General features: G+C 36.3%; 1 protein-coding gene across 3 annotated transcripts in view; it reads right to left on the bottom strand.

Annotated features, from left to right (window-relative positions):
• Positions 1-21,751, bottom strand: part of DMD (dystrophin) — a 2,234,319-nt gene that overhangs the window by 1,434,217 nt on the left and 778,351 nt on the right. For all 3 annotated transcript variants that reach the window (XM_027096086.1, XM_027096084.1, XM_027096085.1), the window contains exon 17: positions 17,532-17,707. In XM_027096086.1, the coding sequence (XP_026951887.1) occupies positions 17,532-17,707 (176 nt within the window). The remainder of the gene's footprint in view (positions 1-17,531; positions 17,708-21,751) is intronic.

Below are 21,751 nucleotides of genomic sequence, written 5' to 3' on the forward strand. Positions count from 1 at the left end.
CGATAGGGAGGGTGGCAGGGAGGGAGATGCAAGAGGGAAGAGATATGGGAACATATGTATTATATAACTGATTCATTTTGTTGTAAAGCAGAAACTAACACACCATTGTAAAGCAATTATACTCCAATAAAGATGTAAAAAAAAATTTCTTTATCTAAGAAAATTATGACTTCTAACTCTCTATTTACAAAATGATTTTCTTCCTGTAACAGTTGATGAATATTCTGTCCTATATTTTTCAAGTATAACCTAAAATCTCATCTTTGTGATTATTTATGATTAACAGTGAAGTGACAATTTTCTCTCCTTTACAAAGGTACTCATCACAACCCCCCAAAACTAAGATCTGTAGAGTCTCATGGAACAGAGCAACCATATCTTTGATTTTTTTTTTTTCTGCAAATATTTTATTACCAAACCAAGGTTTTTTTCCAAAGAGATCTTCTATTTTTCTGGAAGTTTCAAGTATGGTGCATATATACCAAATATTCGAAAGGTCTAAGTTTTCCCTCAAGATCATATTGTACAAATGGACTCTACTTCCTCCAGTTGAATTTTCCATAAAGATAATGCAAATTAGATCAATTATACTTCCTTGCAGTCTAAATTGGGAGATATATGTCTGTGTTGCAGGTGCGTGTATATGTGTGTGTATGTGTAAATATTTTAAGTAAATTAAAACTAAAGCAGAAACTAACACACCATTGTAAAGCAATTATACTCCAATAAAGATGTTAAAAAAATTTAAAAAATAAAAGACAAACAGAAACACATCCAAAAGAACCAGAGGAACACTTGCAGTTTAAAAAGTTATCAATTTTGAACTGTCAACAGTAAATCATTGCATGGAATTTGTGCTCTATGATAACACTGCTAATTATGTCAGAAGAGCCTCTTAATGGGCACTACTGTGTTCCGTTAATATAGTGACTGCCACATAAAGTATTTAAGATGACACATTTACATAAACTTTAATTCAGTCACTTTTAATATACCATTTGGAACTCATCATTCCCACATGTGTAAACTATGAAACTATAAATCCTTCAAGCTCCCAGACTTAAACTAATTTGATTAGTGAGCTAGGTTATGAATGGCCATATTATATCTTTAAACATCTTTGCACATAGAATTTCATAAAAACTTATAAGCCTCACTTTTAGCAGCCTGAAAGTAAAGTATTAACATTTGTGAAATATGTTAACTCTTGCACAATCCTAAGGCTCTAGGCCTAGACCAGATGACTTAACAAACCAAATTTTAATGTACATGTTAATTAGCTAGAACACACGTTTTCATGTTCATGGAAACAAAACTATGACTCTTTTTTACTGGTACTACAATGTGGAAGAAATCTTCCTGGAGGTGAGGTAAGATTTTTAAATTTTGTTTAGTATATTTTTTAATAATCATCTTTCTTCTTCAGATTTCTAGAACATGAGAACACGTTTTAATTCCATATTGGTATATGGCTACTCTCTGGATGGCAAACCATATGATGAACTCCTACTCATCTTTCAAGACTCTGTCCAAGATATACAACTTCTGTGAAGGTTTTCTTGATCAGCCTCTCCCTACTCTTTCTCCTTCAACCTTCCTTCTGGGGAAACTGGTCCCTCCCTCCCATATGTTTCCACATGTTACTTCCTTTTAAAAATTGAATAAATAGAATACAAATTAAATTTGAACCAGAGAAATATTATAAAATTTTGAATGACATTTGTTTAAAAATATTTTAAAAAATCAATACAAACCTTGTTATGGCTAAAATATCAAGTATTTCTAGGATTTTGAGATGTGCTGAGTATATGGTGATTATTGTACTTTTACAGTTATACAATATTATTAAAGGGCAAAATCCTATTTAATCAGGAGAAAACAAGTTAACATTTAGATAACTACCTCCCTTAAATCAAGATAGTTTTTATATACACACACAGATATATGCACGCGTTTGTATAGTGTGGGCGTGTTTTCCTTGGTGGGAGGGGGAAAACAGGGCCAAATGATTGCCTTAAATTTTTTTTGTAATGTTTGTGAATGTATGTGTTTGTACGTGTACGCTTTAAATGTGTGTGCTTTAAATGTAAAGTAAATATGGTGCAGTGCAAACTCACTGAACTGAAAGTCAGCTGTCACAAGTTTTAATCACCCATCTTAATCTTTATGCTGCTACCTTGGACAAATGACTTAACTTCTCTGATCTTCCTTTACTTCTTCCTTTAAATTTCAAAAATTACAAAGCTTCCATCAAACTGGTCTTAAAATAAAAACTAACAAGGACTTTTAAAAAATTACTCTTAAATGTGTATTTATTTATCTCACTAATTAAAGCGATTTTGACCTGAGATACAAAGCTGAGGTCAGCTTTGCTTACACTGGAGCTTTGATATTCCAATTAAATTAGTCTGTTCAGCTAGCAATCAAATTAAATAACATCTAAGGATGTTATGATTCCCAGTTATAATAAGAACCCTATAAACTCTTTTTGACAGTTTACACAGCACCTGAAACAAAATATAACGAATGGGAAAGAACACTGTCCTCAGTTAATATAAACCTGCCACATTAACAGTCCTATCAAATAATGTTTTCCTTGTGTTTGTGTGATCTTATTTACAAGCTTAAATGTATTTCCAGTTGTATATAAGTTTAAGCACATCACTCATAAAATAATACATTTTGGGGCTTCCCTGGTGGCGCAGTGGTTGAGAGTCCGCCTGCCGATGCAGGGGACACAGGTTCATGCCCGGTCCGGGAAGATCCCACATGCCGCGGAGCAGCTGGGCCCGTGAGCCATGGCCGCTGAGCCTGCGCGTCTGGAGCCTGTGCTCCGCAACGGGAGAGGCCACAACAGTGAGAGGCCCGCATACCGAAAAAAAAAAAAAAATCGTTTCGGTACAGTAAAATTTAATGATTCCAGTTTGCACTGAAATGCATCTTTAAAAGATACTAAAAAATCAATTTCTGTGTAGTTTACCTTGTCCTAAAATATGCCTTATTTAACATGTGCTTCAAAATCTGGATTCTAGTCCAAAACATAAAGTTTGTCCTTAAAATCATGCGTCTTCTTCATTGTCAATTATGGCAAATCAAATTGCATGTTTAATGTGTATAAAATACTGCCTTTTAAAATACATGCCCTTGAATACAAACCCAGCAATTTAATATTTTTAAGCTATAAATGCCAGAAAACTCTCCATGCGTTATCTGGCATTGCTATTAATCTTTGTACCTCTAGGATAGTTAATTGTACTGAACAGAATAAAACTCCTACAAAAATATTGTTTCTCTGCAAAAAGTAAAACAACTAAAATATTTTAACAAGTGGTAGATTAAAATGACTTGAACATAATCTTCTTAACTTAATTTGGTAACAAATCTCAATCATTTAAAAATATACCGGTAATATTTATTTCTAAAATGTGATATGGTTGAAAAGAAGTCACTTTTACATCTTCTATTAATATAACTTTCAGGGAAACACACCTTAAAAACTGAGGGCTTCCCTGGTGGCGCAGTAGTTGAGAGTCCGCCTGCCGATGCAGGGGACGCGGGTTCGTGCCAGGATTCGGGAGGATCCCATGTGCGGCGCAGCGGCTGGGCCCGTGAGCCATGGCCGCTGGGCCTGCACGTCCAGAGCCTGTGCTCCGCGGCGGGAGAGGCCAAAGCGGTGAGAGGCCCACGTACCGCAAAAAAAAAAAAAAAAAAAAAAACTAAGGAAATCCCCCAAATTCTAATATGTCAAAACCAGCTAGATTAGAGGAATTAGTTATAAAGCCAAAGAGTATGAAAGCACGTGGACAAAAACTGCATGATCCAGAGGACCAGAAATAAAATGTTGTTAAGCCACAGATGCGTGGAGCCTATTTTTCATTTTCAGTAAAATCAAAGTCCCTTTGAAACACAGTTCTGTGCAAGAAAATCATCTTAACACAGGTTAATGGAAATATTCTTTTAAGTGATAGATGAAATCTTGTCATAATAATACATCTATAATCATACAATGTAATATGCTCAAGTTGAAAACCGTGGGCCATTTATTTTAAAATCAAATTCGATGTTTATTTAAAATTGATGAAAACAAAAAGCAAAGCTGTATATGCTCTTGTGAGAAATAAATGTGGGCACTAGAGGGTGCACATTCCCTTTCACAGCTTGTCTGGACTTGAATTTGGCTTCTCTTATATTTTCTTATCTACCTAATGATAATATGGTGACAAATGGATTTTTCATGCGAGTTCTCTTACAGAGAAACATAAAATGTCCAAAGATATAGATAAAATGGTGTAAAAGGAACATGTGAGGAAGGCATTTAAACATATACACAAAAGTATCTTGAAGTCATAATACAGAGATTCCCTTGAGAAAATGTCTTCAAATTGGGGAGAAACACTTAATCCAAATAATACAGTAGCATTTTCTGGACTTCATAACTCAGGATTTTTTTCCCAGTTCATTAATCTTACCTATTCTTTTGAATGTTAATAAATATGTAGACACTTGTGTTCTATAAATCTGCCTATAAATACATTCCTGTACCAAGATTAAGTTTTTAAAATGTTAATTTAACACTCAATCAAATTCACAGGAAAAAATAGCATTTTAAGCATCTTGTTCCTGTCACATGCTTTCACAAAGAAAAAATTAATTCATCTCCCATGATAACTGTGTAGGCTATTTATTATAATCTTCATCTTCATAGCTATATCAAGAACAGAGAGCTTCAGAAACCTTTACTTTCAACACACAGTGAAATATGAAGTTAAGATTCAAAACCAGGTATGTCTGAATCCAAAGATTTCCACTACACTACACTTATATTCCTTTGTTCCAAATGAAAGGGAAACCATTTTTTTTTTAAATATTAAGGAAAAGTCAACATGAACTTCCTGTTTGTTGCTATACAGTACAGTCTGGTGGTTACTACTGTGCTGTTTTGGATTATTCCAGAATTTGACTGGAGTCTCTAACACTAGGACATTAACTCTGAACATTTTTATTAACCTAAACTATGATACTTAGTTGCAGAATTCATACCCTCATGGCATTATGAAATAATTACTTTTTCCCAGTTTATTTTTACTTTGCAGTCTTCCTTAATTTCCTAAAGTCCCCAAATTTCCAATCAGCTGATGTGTTTTCTGATGTTAGAACTGATTAAGCATAGATGGCAAAGGTTATGACAGATAATAAGGTTAAGACCATGGTTAGCACTAGAAGTCCTGCACCTGGAAAAGCAGTTCAATTATATGGGACTCCATTTATGCGTTGATACTGAAAAAGATACCTAACTTTGAAGGAAAAATCTTTTTCACTGATAAAGATCTCTGTATTTAAAGATATAGCCAAATGCTCCAGTGGTACCATAGAGTCTATGAGACTTAGAAGGTAGAACAGCCATAATCTAGGGTAAGTGCACCATTTCCACAGACAGACCTCAGTAAAGTAGTAAACAGTCTCAGTCAATCTTTTATTTTCAGCTAAATAATTTGATGAAATTACCTTTAGTTTCTCATTATAGATAACATGACATAGAGTTCAAGAATGCAGCATCCTGTGGAGAGGGTGTGGAGAAAAAGGAGTCCTTCTACACTGCTGGTAGGAATGTAAATTTGTGCAGCCACTATGGAAAACAGTATGGAAGTTCCCTAAAAAACTAAAAGTAGAGCTACCACATGATCCAGCAATCTCACTCCTGGGCATATACCCAGAGGAAAACATAATTCGAAAAGATACATGCACCCCAATGTTCATAGCAGCACTATGCACAATAGGCAGGACATGGAAGCAACCTAAATGCCCATCGACATGAATAGGTAAAGAAGATGTTGTAATTTAAATATAATGGAGTATTACTCAGCCATAAAAAAGAATGAAATAATGTCATTTGCAGCAACATGGACGGACCTACAGATTATCATACTAAGTGAAGTAATCTGGACAGAGAAACACAAATATCATATGATATCGCTTATATATGAAATCTACAAAATGGTACAAATGAACCTATTTATAAAACAGAAATAGACTCACAGACATAGAAAACAAACTTACAGTTATCAAAGGGGGAGGAAGGATTAAATTAGGAGTTTGGGATTAAAATATACACACTACTATATATAAAATAGATAACCGACCCAACAAGGACCTACTGTATAGCACAGCAAACTATACTCAATATCCTGTAATAACCTATAATGGAAGAGAATGTAAAAAAAAGAATATATATATATATATATATATATATAAAAAACTGAATCACTTTGCTGTACACTTGAAACTAACACAACATTGTAAATCAACTATATTTCAATGAAAATTAGAAAAAAAAAGAATGCAGCATCCTGTGCTAGATGTCTGGGTTCAAACCCTGACTGCACTGCTTCCTGTAAAGTTTGTGACCTAGAACAAGTCACCTCACCTCTCTGTGCCTCATTGTTCCCATTGGCAAAGAGTGACAACAATAAAAAACTACTTTATAATGCTCTTTTAATGGTTAAGTGTGTTAACGTGCAAAATATTTAGATGAGTTCTTGACATATGGTAGAAATCATACATGTTAGCTACTGTGATTAGTGCCTTCCGTGACTATTTCCTGCTGGCTTTAAGCCAGCCCCTGGGCCACCTCTCACTTTCTCATTTGAGAGTGGATCTATTCATCTTAGTGTTTTGTTAAGGACTGGTAAAGTAAAAGCCATTCTTGTAATCATCAGAATGAAAACTGCAAAGAAAGCTGTAACAAAGACAAAAAGGCAAATACATAAGAATCATCAACAGCAAAATAATCTCATCTATTTCACCCTTTATTGCAGGAATAGGCAAACTATGGCTCACGGGACAAATCTGGCTTGCCACTAGTTTTTGTAAATAAAGTTTTATTGGAACACATCCACACTCATCATTTACATATTGTTTATGGTTGCTTTTTCCCTACAGCAGCAGAATTGAGCACTTGCAAAAGAAACTATGTGGTGCACAAGCCTAAAATAGGGACCGTCTGCCTCTTTAGAGAAAAAATTTGCTGACTACCTCCCTGCTCTATAAAATTAAGATGGTCTATCTCTCCCAACACATAGGTGGGTCCAAATGTGTGGTTCACAGTCGCCATATTGCTTGGCTCTCTTTCAAAAATATGCCTTGGCTCTCTATAACCAGATTAAAGTTCCTTAGTCTGGTATTGAGTACCTTTCTTTTTTTTCCCACAATGAACTCAACCTACCTTTTCAACCTCATCCCTTACTTCTCTCTTTCCAATACTGCATATTTCTGCTCTAAGCAAACAGAAACACCCACAACCCTGTGTAAATGCCACTTGTATACAGCCTGTATCTGCATCGTCCTTTTCCCTGATCTTGAGTCCAATAGGCCCCTATCCTTTAACCGTCTACTCAGATGCTAATGTCTCCATGAGCTTTCCATGCTCAACTGTCAAGCAGGACTGGAAGTGATCCTTTCTTCCTTATGACTTTTCTAACATTTTATTGGTACTTCTTCATGACATAGTTTATACTATTAGAATGCAAGCTTCCTGAGGGAAGGACTAAATATGGTTCTTGGTCATAGCAACTGGAGTGCTCTGCACATCATAGTGATCCATTAGATATTGTTGAATGAATATGAAAATTAGCAAGAAAACTAATGTTGCTGTCACTACATTCTTGAAATACTGTGGACTCGTACTGACTACAGGAGTGTTCAAAGAACCCCTCCATACACTGAGTGGTGCCTTGGACCTTGTGGGAAGCAAATTAAACTTTAAATACCCTCAGTGTGCAAGCTCACTGAGTTTAAAGGACTTCAACATGCTTTTATCTCATGGATCTTTGAAGTTTAAATAACTTCCAGTCAAGGTTTAGAAACTATCTGGTACAATGCAGAATACCATTTAAATCTGATGTGTACTCACTGTCCCACTGCCACTTCCCCAGCATCATGAGTTGTTTCCATTCATTTACTTCTTCTAGTGAGCATCTCTATGAAGTTTAGTTAAAACCCAAAGCAAAACGCATGGCCCTACAAAGCCAGTGTCTTAGCTCAGGCTGATGTAACAAAACACTATAGATGGGTGGTTTAAATCAGGGGTCCCCAACCCCTGGGCCGCGGACCAGTACTGGTTGTGGCCTGTTAGGAACCGGGCCGCACAGCAGGAGGTGAGCAGCAAGTGAGCAAAGCTTCATCTGCTGCTCCCCATCACTCTCCATGGCTCGCATTACTGCCTGAACCATCCCCCTGCCTCACCCCATCCCGTGGAAAAACTGTCTTCCATGAAACTGGTCTCTGGTACCAAAAAGGTTGGGGACTACTGGCTTAAACAATATAAATTTATTTTCTCATCGTTCTGGAAGCCAGAAGTTCAAGATCAAGGTGTCAGTATGGTTACTTTCTGGTGAGACCTCTCTTCCTGGCTTGTACATGGTTGCCTTATCAATGTACCCTCACATAAGAAGGAGGAGAGAGAACAAGCTCTCTGGCGCCTCTTCTTATAATGGCACTAATCTCATCATGAAGGCCCCACCCTCAAAACCTCTTCTAAACCTAATTATTCCCCAAATACCCCATTTCCAAGTAACATGAAATTGGGGTAAGGGCTTCCAGACATGAATATTGGGGAAGTGGGGCACAATTCAGTCCATAGGAGCCAGACATCATTGTTCTTGCCTGTGATGAAATGATGTGTATTGATTCATAGAGATACAGGTTGCTGACTAGGGAAGACATCAGAATAAGAATATTCTCAGAAAATGTTAGAATAAGAATAGTTTCTCTTATAACACAAATGTGGTAATGGGAAGATACCTGTTCTAAATTAATAATTGGGAACTCAACTTTCTCCTGGGGAGAGGGTGTATATTTTTGCCTAAATAATCATCAAGAGAGACACATACAGTAAAATTTCCAGTGTGACGGCCAACAAGGAAAGTCATATAAATTCCATTTCGGAGGTAAAGAAATAGATTCTGAGTGAGATTAAGTTACTTGCTTTAGTCACATAGGTGATAAGCGGAAGATGCAAGGCCAGAATCCATCTCTGTGCAGTCACAGGGCCATCTGCTCTTTCAGATCCATTCTTCATGTTTCTCTTGTCCTCTCTGTACCAGAGGAATATATACATTTTCTGCCATCGCCTTCCCCCTGGCTTGTGATTAGAGGCACTGGCAGAATACCGAAAGATGGAAGGAAGAGAAAAGCCAAGTTCCTTCACACTCAACTTTTGCTGACATTTCTAGAGCGGCTTCATCTCCACTGTGGCTTCAGTTTCCTCTGGATGGTCCCTCCCTCCCCAGGTCCAAGCTCTTGCCTGGCAGTCCTAACACTGCTAGTCCCTGTTTGAAGGCCCCAACTTTGGGACTCTGGTACCATCCCCCCTGCAGTGTTCCTCTATCTCTAGGGAAATGAGCAGCCTGTTGATGCTGCTTGTATGTTGAGTTGCCTCACTGTCCCTCTGTGCTGCTTCCCAGCTTTTCATCACCTCCTTCAACAATTCCCTGTATTATTTTTCTCTCTGAAACACCTAGAGTGGTTTCTGTTTTCCTGACAAGACTGACAAACACCCATCTGATATGCCATGAATATTTACTGAATACCTCCAATGGGCTAACTTCTGAGTTAAGTGCTGTCGGTCTAGAGTTGCAAATAAATGGCTCCTGCCCTCAAGGAGTTTACTGGAGATACAAATATGCAAAAACAAGATCATTACAATAAAATTCTGCAAGTTTTTTAATGGAAGGATTGTCAAAGCTGAGAAATGTCTGGGAGGTTAGGTTCCCAGAAAGAGAAGGTAGTTAGTTGGGGAAAAGGAATGTGGCAGCTGGAAAAGGGAAAGTAAGGAAAAGGGAATCTTCAATAGAGAGAACAGTAGGTACAAAGAAACAGAAGTCTGAGGGAATACAGAGCATTTGGAGAGCAGAGGGTGGTTCATTAAACCTGAGCAGAGGGCAGTGCCATTTGAAATGCAGTTTGTGGCCAGTCTGTGAACTATCTGTTAGTAGCCTGTGACAAGAAAAGTCACTAGAGCATAAATAGTCACGAAGCATACGATTTCATCTGATTTCTTTTTAATTGCAAAACTTTCTTGACAAAGGAAGTGGTGCATTGATTTATATTCTGGCTCCAGCTCTTCATCTCACTGTGTACTGGTAATAAACAGTTTGCAGACTATTTTGAGTAGCACTGGCATATAAGAAAATGGGTAGGGGAGAAGGGAGAGAAGCTGGAGAGTCAGGCAGTCAAAGATCAGAAAGGAATTCCTGTGCTATGCATTTCAAGAACCACGGGCAGAGGAATGATCTAATTAAAACTGCCTTTTAAGATATATCTCAGGAGGCTGTGAACAGTATGGATAAGAAGGGTGAGCGTAGAGGCACAGAAATCAGTTAAGAATTTCATGCAGAAAACTATCAGAGACTTAACTAGGGGGAAGGCAGCCTGGATGTAAAGGAACAAATACACTAAAGAGAATTGAAAGGACTTAGGGAGGTTGCAGATATCATGACCACTGTGAGTGACTGCACAGGTTGTACACTGCACAAGTCCAGAAGGTGCTGTTTTTAGGAACTATGATGTGAAAGACAGTCTCTAAAGATGAGTAGTCTAAACTGCAGAACTTCATTTGTGATTTCTGTAAGAAGTCCAGGTGGAAATGCCCAAAAAACATTTGGATGTTACAGGTACGAGCATCGGGAAGGAGGTTAAGCTAAAGATGTTAATTTGGAAAACAGCAGGTATAGATGTGTGATAAAAGCAGGATTATAAATGATATCACCTTGGAAAAGAAAGTGTCATAAAAAGAAAATAAAGCCAAAATGTGAGTCTTTTGGAGACCAACATGAAAGGGATAGGAAGAGGAGAATGGGAATACATAGTGGGAAAGCAAAGAGGAGAAAAGAAACAGGAGAGAACAATGTCCCAGAAACTGAGAAAGAGGAAAATTTCAGGAAAGAACTAATTACCACTGTCAAGCACAGCACAAAGTTCAAGAAGGATAAACTGAAGAGCGACCTTTGGAGCTGACAATTAAGGAGTTCTCTGGTGACCTTGCTGAGAGCAGTTTCAGCATTTCATGTAGAGTATGAGAGGGTAAAGGAAACAATCAGAAGTAAGGAAATAGTGGTAGTTCACATCTTCTGATTAAAAATCAACTCTTTTTTGCATTCAACCATGCTTCTTCTTTTAGATGAATAATTGTGACTACCATTTTCTTCACTCTCAGGACAAACAAAACTGTATGTCATGGTTCCAGGAATATAGCTCTATCTTCCTCTTGGCTGGCATCTTTTTGTGCCTCACATTCTGGAAGAGTACATTTTCATACAACTGCTATAGCTAGACATCCATAGCTATGTGTAGCATCTTACAGGACCAGTTCCCATTATAGTGCATTTCAACTTGGAACATGTATTGGGCATCCCCAAATCAGAAGGTCCCGTAACAGGTTGGGAGTAAGATATGGACCCTGGCCCTGGCAAGTTTTGAGTCTAGGGGGTGAAACAGGCATATGAAAAGGTCATTTTAACATATAGCACTAGAGGGATCACAAGAAGGGACATCATCTTGTGTGGCATCTTATGTAGTATTACTTAGCCTAGTCTGGAGTAAATGGTTCCTATCATTGGGGCTGGTTTGAGGAAATAAGAAGCAAGAGTCAGGATGAAACTAAGATGATGCTCTAGTGCACTGATTTACAAAATGTGGGCCCTGAACTAGCAACATCAGCATCACCTGGGAACTCATTAGATATTAAGATTCTCAGGCACTGCCCCAGGCCTACTGAATCAAAAACTCTGGTGGGGACCAGTAATCTGCCTTTTAACAAGGCCTCCAGATGATTCTGATACATGCTAAGGTATGAGAACCGCTGTTCTTGGTCAAGGGTTCTCAAACTTTAAGGCTTATCAACAACGACCTGGAGAGCTTGTAAAGGATTCCTGGGCCCACCTGCAGAGTTTCTGATTCAGCAAGTTTGGGGAGCGTCCTCCAAGTCTGCATTTCTAACAAGTCCTCAAGTGATGCTGCTGTTTCATGCACTGCACTATGAGTATCACTGCTCTAAGTGTTCTCTGGCCACTTAGCATGCCTCTAGAATTAACATTCTTACATTCTTCAAAACATTTATTGACTTATTGTTGACTTATATGACAAATTAGCTTTAAGAACCTTAAATGGATAGTTATCTTTTCGGAACATCTGAAGATGGTATGTAAGGTTTCTATTATTCACCAAAAATAGTTTCTAAACTGAAATTTGAGTTTATGACCAAGGTCATTTGACTCTAATACATAAAAAGAAGTAGGACATTGCAACTGTTAACACTGAAATGGAAATTAGGAGACTCATCACCAGTCCTTATTTTGCAACTGAAAGCAAGTTGCTTAACCTTTCTGGACCTCAATTAACCTGTAACCATGAACAGGTCTGGAGTCTAGTTTCCTTAGATAAAAGGAGCAAAGTTTTATTTTACTGGGCAGTGCCAATGGAAAAAAAGATATTATTACTGAGTCCAACATCCCAAGTATTTTAGGATCAATTTATCATATAGAAAATAAAAAATTAGCTCTTAGACACATTAATCATCTAATTAGATCCTCTGCATAAGTTAAAATGTTTTAGTTTACAACTTCCAGATTATAGTTTGGGAATCAAAGTTAAAATAAACATCTAAAACAAAAATAGCTTATGCATTAATCTCATAAAATGGCAAAAAGACAGGCCTTATCTAACTTCCTTCCAAGGACGTGACATAAATTAACATCATTCAGGCAGCAGACATTAAAAAAAGGGAAAAAAGCACAATTAAGCTGAAAAATAGAAAACAAAATAATTATGCAGGTACATAATTGTCTAGGTCATTTATTCCACCATTTAGTAAGCATGTGGGACATAGAGAGAAAAAGCAAACTTAAGACTGTCTGCTTACCTAGAAGAAGATAAAGAGACTTGGTGAATTTAGATATTTCGAGACATCTCTCTACTTCCCTTGAGGTCAAAGATACTCATTTATTAGCACCATAGCTGAAAAACATTATCCTTATTGAGATAGCATTTACTTAAAAAACAATTCAATTTGCCATTGTTTTCACCTGGCTGATACAAAAATGTAAATGAACGCTTTTGTGAAAAGTCTCTTTAAATAACTGCTATATGATTAGTAACTAATCTCCTCGATAAATCCCAATTTACTATATAATAGATCTAGTTTTAACCTATTCTGAGTTCCATACTCTGATAATTACCTATATGTAAGATATTATCACTGAACTGCAGGGATAATTTACTATTAGAAATAATTACCTTGTGACCCAAGGTCATCAGGGACTTTTGTATATCTTAGTGTAAGGAGGACAATTTATGCAGTAAATATTACAAATGTAGAAATTGTATCATTATTAAGGAATCAACTAAATGTACCTTAGATAATTAAGAAATTATAGTGTGGTACAAAGCTGAATTTTAAATCCCTTAATAGTTTTGAACAAATGATGATATCCTAATGGGTAAAATTAGAATATTAAAGATTATTAGAATGTTCACTTATTATTAAAAACAATTCCATGAAGAAGTAGATGGAATTCTTAAATGCTACTGAAAAATAAAATTTTAGTTATCACAATTAATTGAACTCTATTACTCTTTCAACAAATATTTATTGATTATTTATTGTATGCATGGTACTATACATGGAATCTAAGTAAAATATAAAAAATCTGATAACAGGATTCCTTTGTTGTGATTGGTGATGAGAAAAATATATGTGTGTGACATTGAGGCATAGAGCAAAAAAGGAATGTAATGTACTGGATGAAGTGGAAAGATTTCGGGGAAGCTACACAAAAAACTGGTGGGAGAAAAATATTTTATACCACAAGAAGGGGTTTGTGTTTTACTATGGGGACAACTGGAGTTATGGGGATCTCAAGTCTGGAGGGTCAGCATAAAAGCAATTTTAGATATATTAATTTAAGGCAGATTGATCAGAAAGGGGGGTGGGCAAGTCTGGCCCCAGGGAGGTATATGGCTTAGAGTATGGTGCTGGCAGTTAGAATGACTGGAAAATGATGACACTTGCCCAATAATATAGTGTAACAATAATAATAAATAAGGAGAAAGGAAAGAGAAACTGATACAAATGGAGAAGTCAGGTGGTAAATTCTGTTTTGAAGAGGAAGATGAAAAGGCAATTTTTTGTTACATTTGGTAAGCTTGAGAGAATGCTCACTATGGAATTTTTTTTCACCAATAGTCCATGAGCACCATCTCTACTTTCTCCACCATCACCTTCACTATCATCAACACCTCAGTCACCACCACCACTTCCACCACTGCCTCTGCCTCTATCACATCCACATAAGCAAACAAGAACAACAGCTACTGCATTTACTGAATTCTAACTACCTTACAGGCAACTGTATTAAATGCTTCTTACTTAATCCTCAGTGTTCAATAAAGTGAGGATACTGAATCTGAGGCACAGATATTAGGTAATTTGCCTGGGATCATAAGCTAGTAATTAAAACAGGCAGATTTCAAACCTGAGTAATTCTGATTCCAAAGACCATGATTTTTCCAATATTTGCTACTTCTTTAGCCACACAGTCAATGAGTTATAATAACTAAAATACGTGTGAAATGTCTGAGTAACTAGGTGTGGGTAATTGGAGGCAACAAATGTTTGCATTTGATGAAAATAAAAATTGAAGCACTGCTTGGATGCAGATCATAGATTTAGAGACATAAAAGTGAAATTTGAGGGAGTCAGATATAGAGCTATGAAATTTGGGAGTCACTCATTTAGAGCCAGACTTGAATCAATGAGAGGAGATAATTCAGATAAAGAAGTCAGAAGGGCAAAAAAGATTTGAATTTATAAAATAGTACCATAGGACTTAGGCAAAAGGAAGAAAGCAAGTCAGATAAAGAGTAGTAGGAGTAGAACCAGTAGTGTGTCAAAGAAGCTGAAAAAAGGGATCATTTTTTAAAAATCAGCACCCAATAGATTGCCAAGACTACAGTCTTGACAGTTAAACACTAGCAGTTCTCACCTGGGACAACAGAGAATCACTAGCCACCATGATGTTTTCAGTCATGTTTGCATGACGCCTCTGGAACCATTATAGTATTTTAACCAAATTCCATCCTGCAGACAATGATCACTTACTGGATTTAATTGCTCCTAAATGTTTTCTCATTTCCTCTCTTTGTTCAGTCTAAACTTATCAATCTAGAGTCTTGCACAGAGCGTCCATGTTACCCTACTGTCCAAATCAGGATACATCTGAGAGTGAAAGTTGGTGCTTTATATAATTATGCTGGGACAAAAGGTGTAATTTGGGATGATTCAGGCAAACCAAGACATAAGATCACCTTTGTCATTTATCTACAAAAGAAACATGTTCCTACACGGTCCAGGTTCTGTAGTCAGGTTACCTCAGCTGAAATCCTGGCTCAGGCACTCTGAAGCTGTGTGTAATAGTAATAATAGCCATACCTATTTGGGAGGGTTAGTGGGAAGAATAAATGAGCTATGCAGACAAAGCACTTAATCTAGTGCTGAGTGCATAATAAAATCCTCAATAAGTGTTAGCTTTTATTTAAGTAATATATTCTTTATGTTCCCAATTGAACATGCTTCCAAGCACTTACAAAAACTGCTGAGAGCATATGATACAAACAGAATTTAGGAGACAAAATATTTCACCACTAGTCACACTTTCTTGAAAACAAAAAAGTACTCAGAACACATTTTTCCTAACCAAATACATTCTCCAAACAGGAGCCAAGAATAAGCTTTTGAAGACAGAGAATGATAGGAATCAAGTTGCCCTGTTAATATCTGTATTAGAAGGGTCCCAAACATATTAGGGGGTAGATCAACTAGGTCTCCATATTGCTCTGCTTGGAAACTTGTTGGAGAGCTGTTAGGTTGTTGCAAAGGATCCATAAATCCATGTGCCCACTAGGCATTGTCTGTAGACATATATTTAACAAGGCATCAAATTAATCGCCATGCTCTTAGGATTAATAAAAAGCAAATTCATTAAGAGCTTTACTGATTTATTTTTGCTGTCACATTCTTTCTCCATCAATGAATGTTAAAATTTCAACCACTATAATGAGTAGAGTTCTTGGAAGTTTCTGCCCCAAATAGAATGCCAATATTCAAAGATTCTGAGAACCATTTGACTGGAACAAGGCTCAGTAAACTTTTCTTGTAAATGGCCAGATAGTAAATATTTGGGGGTTTATAGGTCATATAGTCTCTGTGACAACTACCCAACCCTGCCTTTCTGATGTGAAAGCAACCAAGGATGATGCATAGATGAATGAGTCTGACTTTGTTTTGATAAAACCTTATTTGTGCACACTGACCTTTGAATTTCAGAAATTTTCACATGTCATGAAATATTCTTCTTTTGATTATTTTCAACCACTTAAAAATGTAAAAAACAGTTCTCAGCTCATGAGCCCTACAAAAACTGGCAGCAGGCTGGATTGAGCCTGCAGGCTTCAGTTTGCTGAGCCCTGAATGAGAGGGTTCACTCAGCCAAGGAGCTCCAACCGTGGAGAAAAGCCCCGTGGTCTACAGTGGAATTATGAAAGTAGGTTAAAAGTCACGGATTAACAGGGAAGTATTGAAAGTCCCAAATGATGTACTTGAAAACTTTTCTAGGTGTTTCTTCCTTTGCCTAAAACATCTGACATGCTATTTTTGGGTATATGTTCTTCTCATGCTTCCCTACCCTTGTATACACTAATTCTAATGTCAAATGTTCCATGTGCTCCCAAACACATGCTGCTTAGAAACATTAAGGCAGGTTTTAATGTTCTTTCTTAATCTTAGAATTATAATAATTGGCATGGAAAGGAAATTGTACCAGTTTTATGATTTTCATGCTAGCTTTTGCATTTATGAAATTTTATTCCCATCAGTTTAATATATCTACTGATTTACATAATACCTAACTTATCTACAATGTCTAGTTGAGAATACCCACGAAAAGCTCAGTTAAAAATTCTAACACCTACAAGATAAGACTTTATAAATATCAAAGAACAGGAAATCTGTTCTGTAATTACTCCTGATATAGGACACGCAGATTGAGACATTATGTTCTCGTAAACTAACAGAATGGATCGTGTCTATTATAGGTGTACTTCTTCTTCATGAAAATGTCCTTTCCATTACTGGAAAAAGGCATTTAATGCAAAAGTAGGCACTGAACAGCAGGCTCTTGATAAGAAAAAAGGAAATTTTCAGGATAAAAGGCATCCATCACTTGTGGTTTCTTCTTTCAATCCAGAAAATAGTATTTCCATTAAGCATTCTGTTTTTGTTGGGATAGGGATTGCTTGGGGGAAATTTTAAAATTTACTTCATAATTTGTCTCACTAACTTAACTGACATTATAGGCACCCGAGGCTTCTGGAAATATTGTTTAGGTAAAAACACTGCCATCAAAATAGCTGTAAATGAGTTTTCCTGCTTAACAATTACTCTTCGTTTGAGGATAAAGCCATGAGCAAAAGCTTCTCACCTTTTCCTAATTTCGGAATCCACAATAATCTGCCTCTTCTTTTGGGGAGGCGGTGGTGGGAGTTCCTCTTGGGCATGCTTTATGAGGATTTGTTCCCTCGTGGTCACCATAGTTACCGTTTCCATTACAGTTGTCTGTGTTAGTGATGGCTGAGTGGTGGTGACAGCCTGTGAAATCTGCAAGAAGTATCGAAACAGAGGTCACACACTGCTTGAAAGACTTCAGCAAAGACTGCTTGGAGTGGTGAAGGAAAATAATGAGAAACTGTTCCTGTTTGTTGGTAAATTGACCTTCAGATCAAAATAGCACCATATTGAACCCAAATCAAATTGTTTTATCTGACTTAAGTTATGTTGACTGAAACCACAAAGGAAAGTAATCTCAAAACCAAAAGTAAACTAGCGCCTCTTCAATTTATTGGTCAAGCTATGGGAAATAAGTGGGGCAAAGGAGGAAAACTTAGGGTGTCATTCTGTCATTTAATTAGACATGCTGTTTAAAGTGTTTACAACACTAATGTAAATTTTGCTCAGGTATGCCAGCACTAATTCCATTGCCTGGAACATTGTATATGTTTATTAAATAGTGCACTGAATGCATCTTTGGTTTTCATAAATATAATTATTTATAGTCTATAAATTTTTAGACAAAATTCTTTGAACTGTGTAATAAATGACTTTTTAATCAAATAAGTGATATGCCCTTTAAAAGTACAATAAAAGATTAATATAAAATGCCTATTAGTCCAGAAATACATTTAAGCTGAATATTATTCGAATGTTAAAAAGCACGCTACACTTGTTTGATTTAAATTAGTCAATCTGTTAAAATATTTGAGTATCCAAAGTTAGCATTCAATTCTTCTTGGTTTAGAATCACACTAACTTTGTGTTCAGACTTTACAAAGATTTTTTTTTAGACATAGATCATCACTCTTTGAAATGATACGATTTGTGACCCAAGTCGTGAGAGGCCATTCCCTCAGTACACAGGCATTACCAGACAGACAAGTCACAAAACGGTGAGACATCCTCTTGCCTTAACCACCAATTCTGTCTCACAGTCCTCCAGTTATTAAGACTAAAAAGTTACCTCTTGTGATGTTAATCATTACTCTTCCAGTAAGCCAAATTTTTCGGAAGATCTATTTCCATGGAGACCAAAACAGGCCTGCTTTGGATCCACTTATACATACTAAATATACACATAGTCAAGGATCTGGTTGGGACCAAGATTAGATTTACTGATTTTCCTGAATTTGCCAAGGGATAAGAAAGAGGTTTGAGGGAACCTCCCTGCCTCACACATGATGACCGATTCCCTCAATGGGAAGAAAGCAGGGAAGCCTCATGATCTTCTGATTTCAGCTTCCAAATAGGAATTGACATGTAGTAATGAAATCCTTTGTCATGGTGTCTTATGTAAAAATTGCTTTTGACAAATACATTTTGAAGGTGCTACCCTTTGTGCAAGCCACATCTTTACATATGCCAAGGCCTTAGGGACTTCCATTTAGGTAGCCTAAATAGTTAAAAAAAAAAAAAGACATTAAGAGATATCAAGTTTCTACATGTGTCAAGTACAGGTTTTATCTTCTCTAAGATCTCCATAGATTCATTATTCAGAATCAAGCACTGAGCTTCAAACTATAATTATATAGTCCATCGACAAGTTATGCCAAAATGAAAGCAGAATGTAACATAGTTTTTAAAAATGCTTAAGATATAACCTCAAACCTAACTGAACTCAACACAAAATGACAATTACATGATAAAATTAATTCTACCTTTAACCAAAAGGAACACAGAGTTTTTAAGTAGGATTCCAAGAGCATTTAATTTTTTCAGAGTAACATTTTTTTTAACCATGGGCAAATTGTTTTTGCATACAATCAGGGCTTGAAGAAAATATTGTTCAGGTGGAAAATTTCTGCTTTTATATGTGCAGGCACCAGAATGCAGAGATTCTGAAAATACAAAGCTATTTTTTTGCAGTTATATCTAATGTTATGGAATATTTGTGCTACTGAATATTTGGCTGTGAAATTAATTTCTAAAATGTTATAATATCTTCTAACTGATACTTATTATGAAATTGGATAGATGTGCCCATGGAAGGTAAAGAGAAATGGCAACATTATATACTATGAAAAGACATTTAAGAATATAGCAAACCTTATAAAAAAGAAAAAATAATATTTTTAATAAAATAATAGCAGTCTGTAATTGTTCTATACTATAATCATCACTATACTGTATTTGAAACTACTTCATTTCCTTTGGGATACAGAAAAAAGAAAACATCTGTGCATTGACCCTGTAAATATAGGGTATAATTCATTATATATAACAAATTAATAATTACTTTCAAAACCTACTCCAGAATAAAAAACAATTGGTCATGTACTAAATTTCCCCATCACTTTTAGTTATTGACTGTAAACAATTATATGTTAGAATCATTAAAAATATAGACAGGAAGGGATTATGGAGGTCACTGAGTATAACCTCCTCCTTACTACAGGATTCACTACTTCCAGAAGCAGACAACTCCTTCCTGAGTATGGCATCAAATTTTCCCATTGGCAAAGATCTTTACACCTAGTGGAAGCCTGCATTATTATGACTTCATTCATATAAAATTTGTTTTGGGAATTCCCTGGCGGTCCAGCGGTTAGGACTCTGTGCTTCCACTGCAGGGAGCATGGGTTCAATCCCTTGTCTGGGAACTAAGATCTCACAAGCTGTGCTGCGTGGCCTGAATCAATAAATAAATAAAATTTGTTTTGAACCCTGAAACAACAAAGAGTAAGGTGAGTATTGTTTCCGCCTGACAGTCTTAAAGGTCTGAAGCTTGATAATCATGACTCTAATAAATCTCATTTCCAAGCTCTATAATACCAGGTACTTGCTAGAACTAGATTTAATCGGGTGCTCCAAAACCTAGATTTTCTGACTTTGGACATCATATTCAATTAAAGCAATCTAAAACTGCATGAGTTATTCAGCAGCTGAATCATAATGTTTCAATAAAATTCTAACATCTATTCGATATGTGTCACTACAGGACACCCAGAAACAAATACAATGGAATCTCTATTTTTAGAGATCTCACAGTATAGTAGTGAAGGTGACAACCACACAAATAATAGTGAGACAAGGTGAGTTCCATATGAAAAATACAAGTATGGAAAATAACTGCATGTAAATGTCTTCAAGAAAACAAAATAGATTTGTTTTTAAATACTAGCCCCTTCATCTATCAGTTAACTAGCCAGTAAAAATGGAAAAGAATTATTTGTCTTTAGGTTTGGAAGCTAGTTCCCCTTACAGTGATTAAAAGTGGAGGTCTCTGAGCCAGGCTCCACAGTTCTCAAACAACAGGTCCACAGTTCACATCCTGTAATATTTCAGGAAGACTGGTTACTCTCTCAGAGCTTTGATTTCTTTTCTTCATATGTAAAACAGTAACGATAATACATCTCTCACAAGGGTGTTGCAAACAAGGCCTGCTTCATGGGTGTGCAACTTATGTAGTCACCCAGGTCCCCTCACTCAAAAGGATCTCATTCTTGGTTTCATGCTCTGCTGTCACCCTCTTGAAATTCTTAATAATTTTTGTAAAGAATCCCTGCATATTCATTCTGCACTGAGCCTCGCAAAATATGTACCCCACCCTGGAAGCAAGAATTAAATTACATAATGTTTGAACACAATAAGTACTCTCTTGCTACATATTAGTAATAACCACTAAAAAGTCCAGAGAAAATTCAGGAATTTTTCTAAACCGAACCTTCTTTTTTTTTTTTTTTTTCGAACCTTCTTTACTTATAAAGTGATATAGGTTAATTTCCAAAATTTACATTTTTCCCATTGTGAGAAAACCTGGAAGAGCATTTGCCCAGTATCTTGATAGTTCTAGGGTGAACGTCTTCTTGCATTAAGGTTGTATAATTTGGGTAGGTCTAGAAAAAACATACTATTTTCAAACAATGAAAATCTTTCTTACCATTTTCTCTTCCATTTGTTTAAAAATGCACATTTTCAAAAGGAGCTACATGTACATTCAAGCATATTTAAAGAATGTAAAAGAGCATATAACGAAAGGAAACATTTCTTTTCCAGCACTGTGTCCAGTTTCTCACGGGCAACTAGTTGTATTTACCACCTGTTCTTATATTTTATTTTTTACTTCATTTTTTATTTTATTTTATTTTTTTG

Source organism: Aethalodelphis obliquidens, unplaced genomic scaffold (assembly GCF_003676395.1).
Source record: "Aethalodelphis obliquidens isolate GAN/ISIS:26980383/991018 unplaced genomic scaffold, ASM367639v1 scaffold98, whole genome shotgun sequence".
In the NCBI taxonomy this organism is placed as follows: Eukaryota; Metazoa; Chordata; class Mammalia; order Artiodactyla; family Delphinidae; genus Aethalodelphis; species Aethalodelphis obliquidens.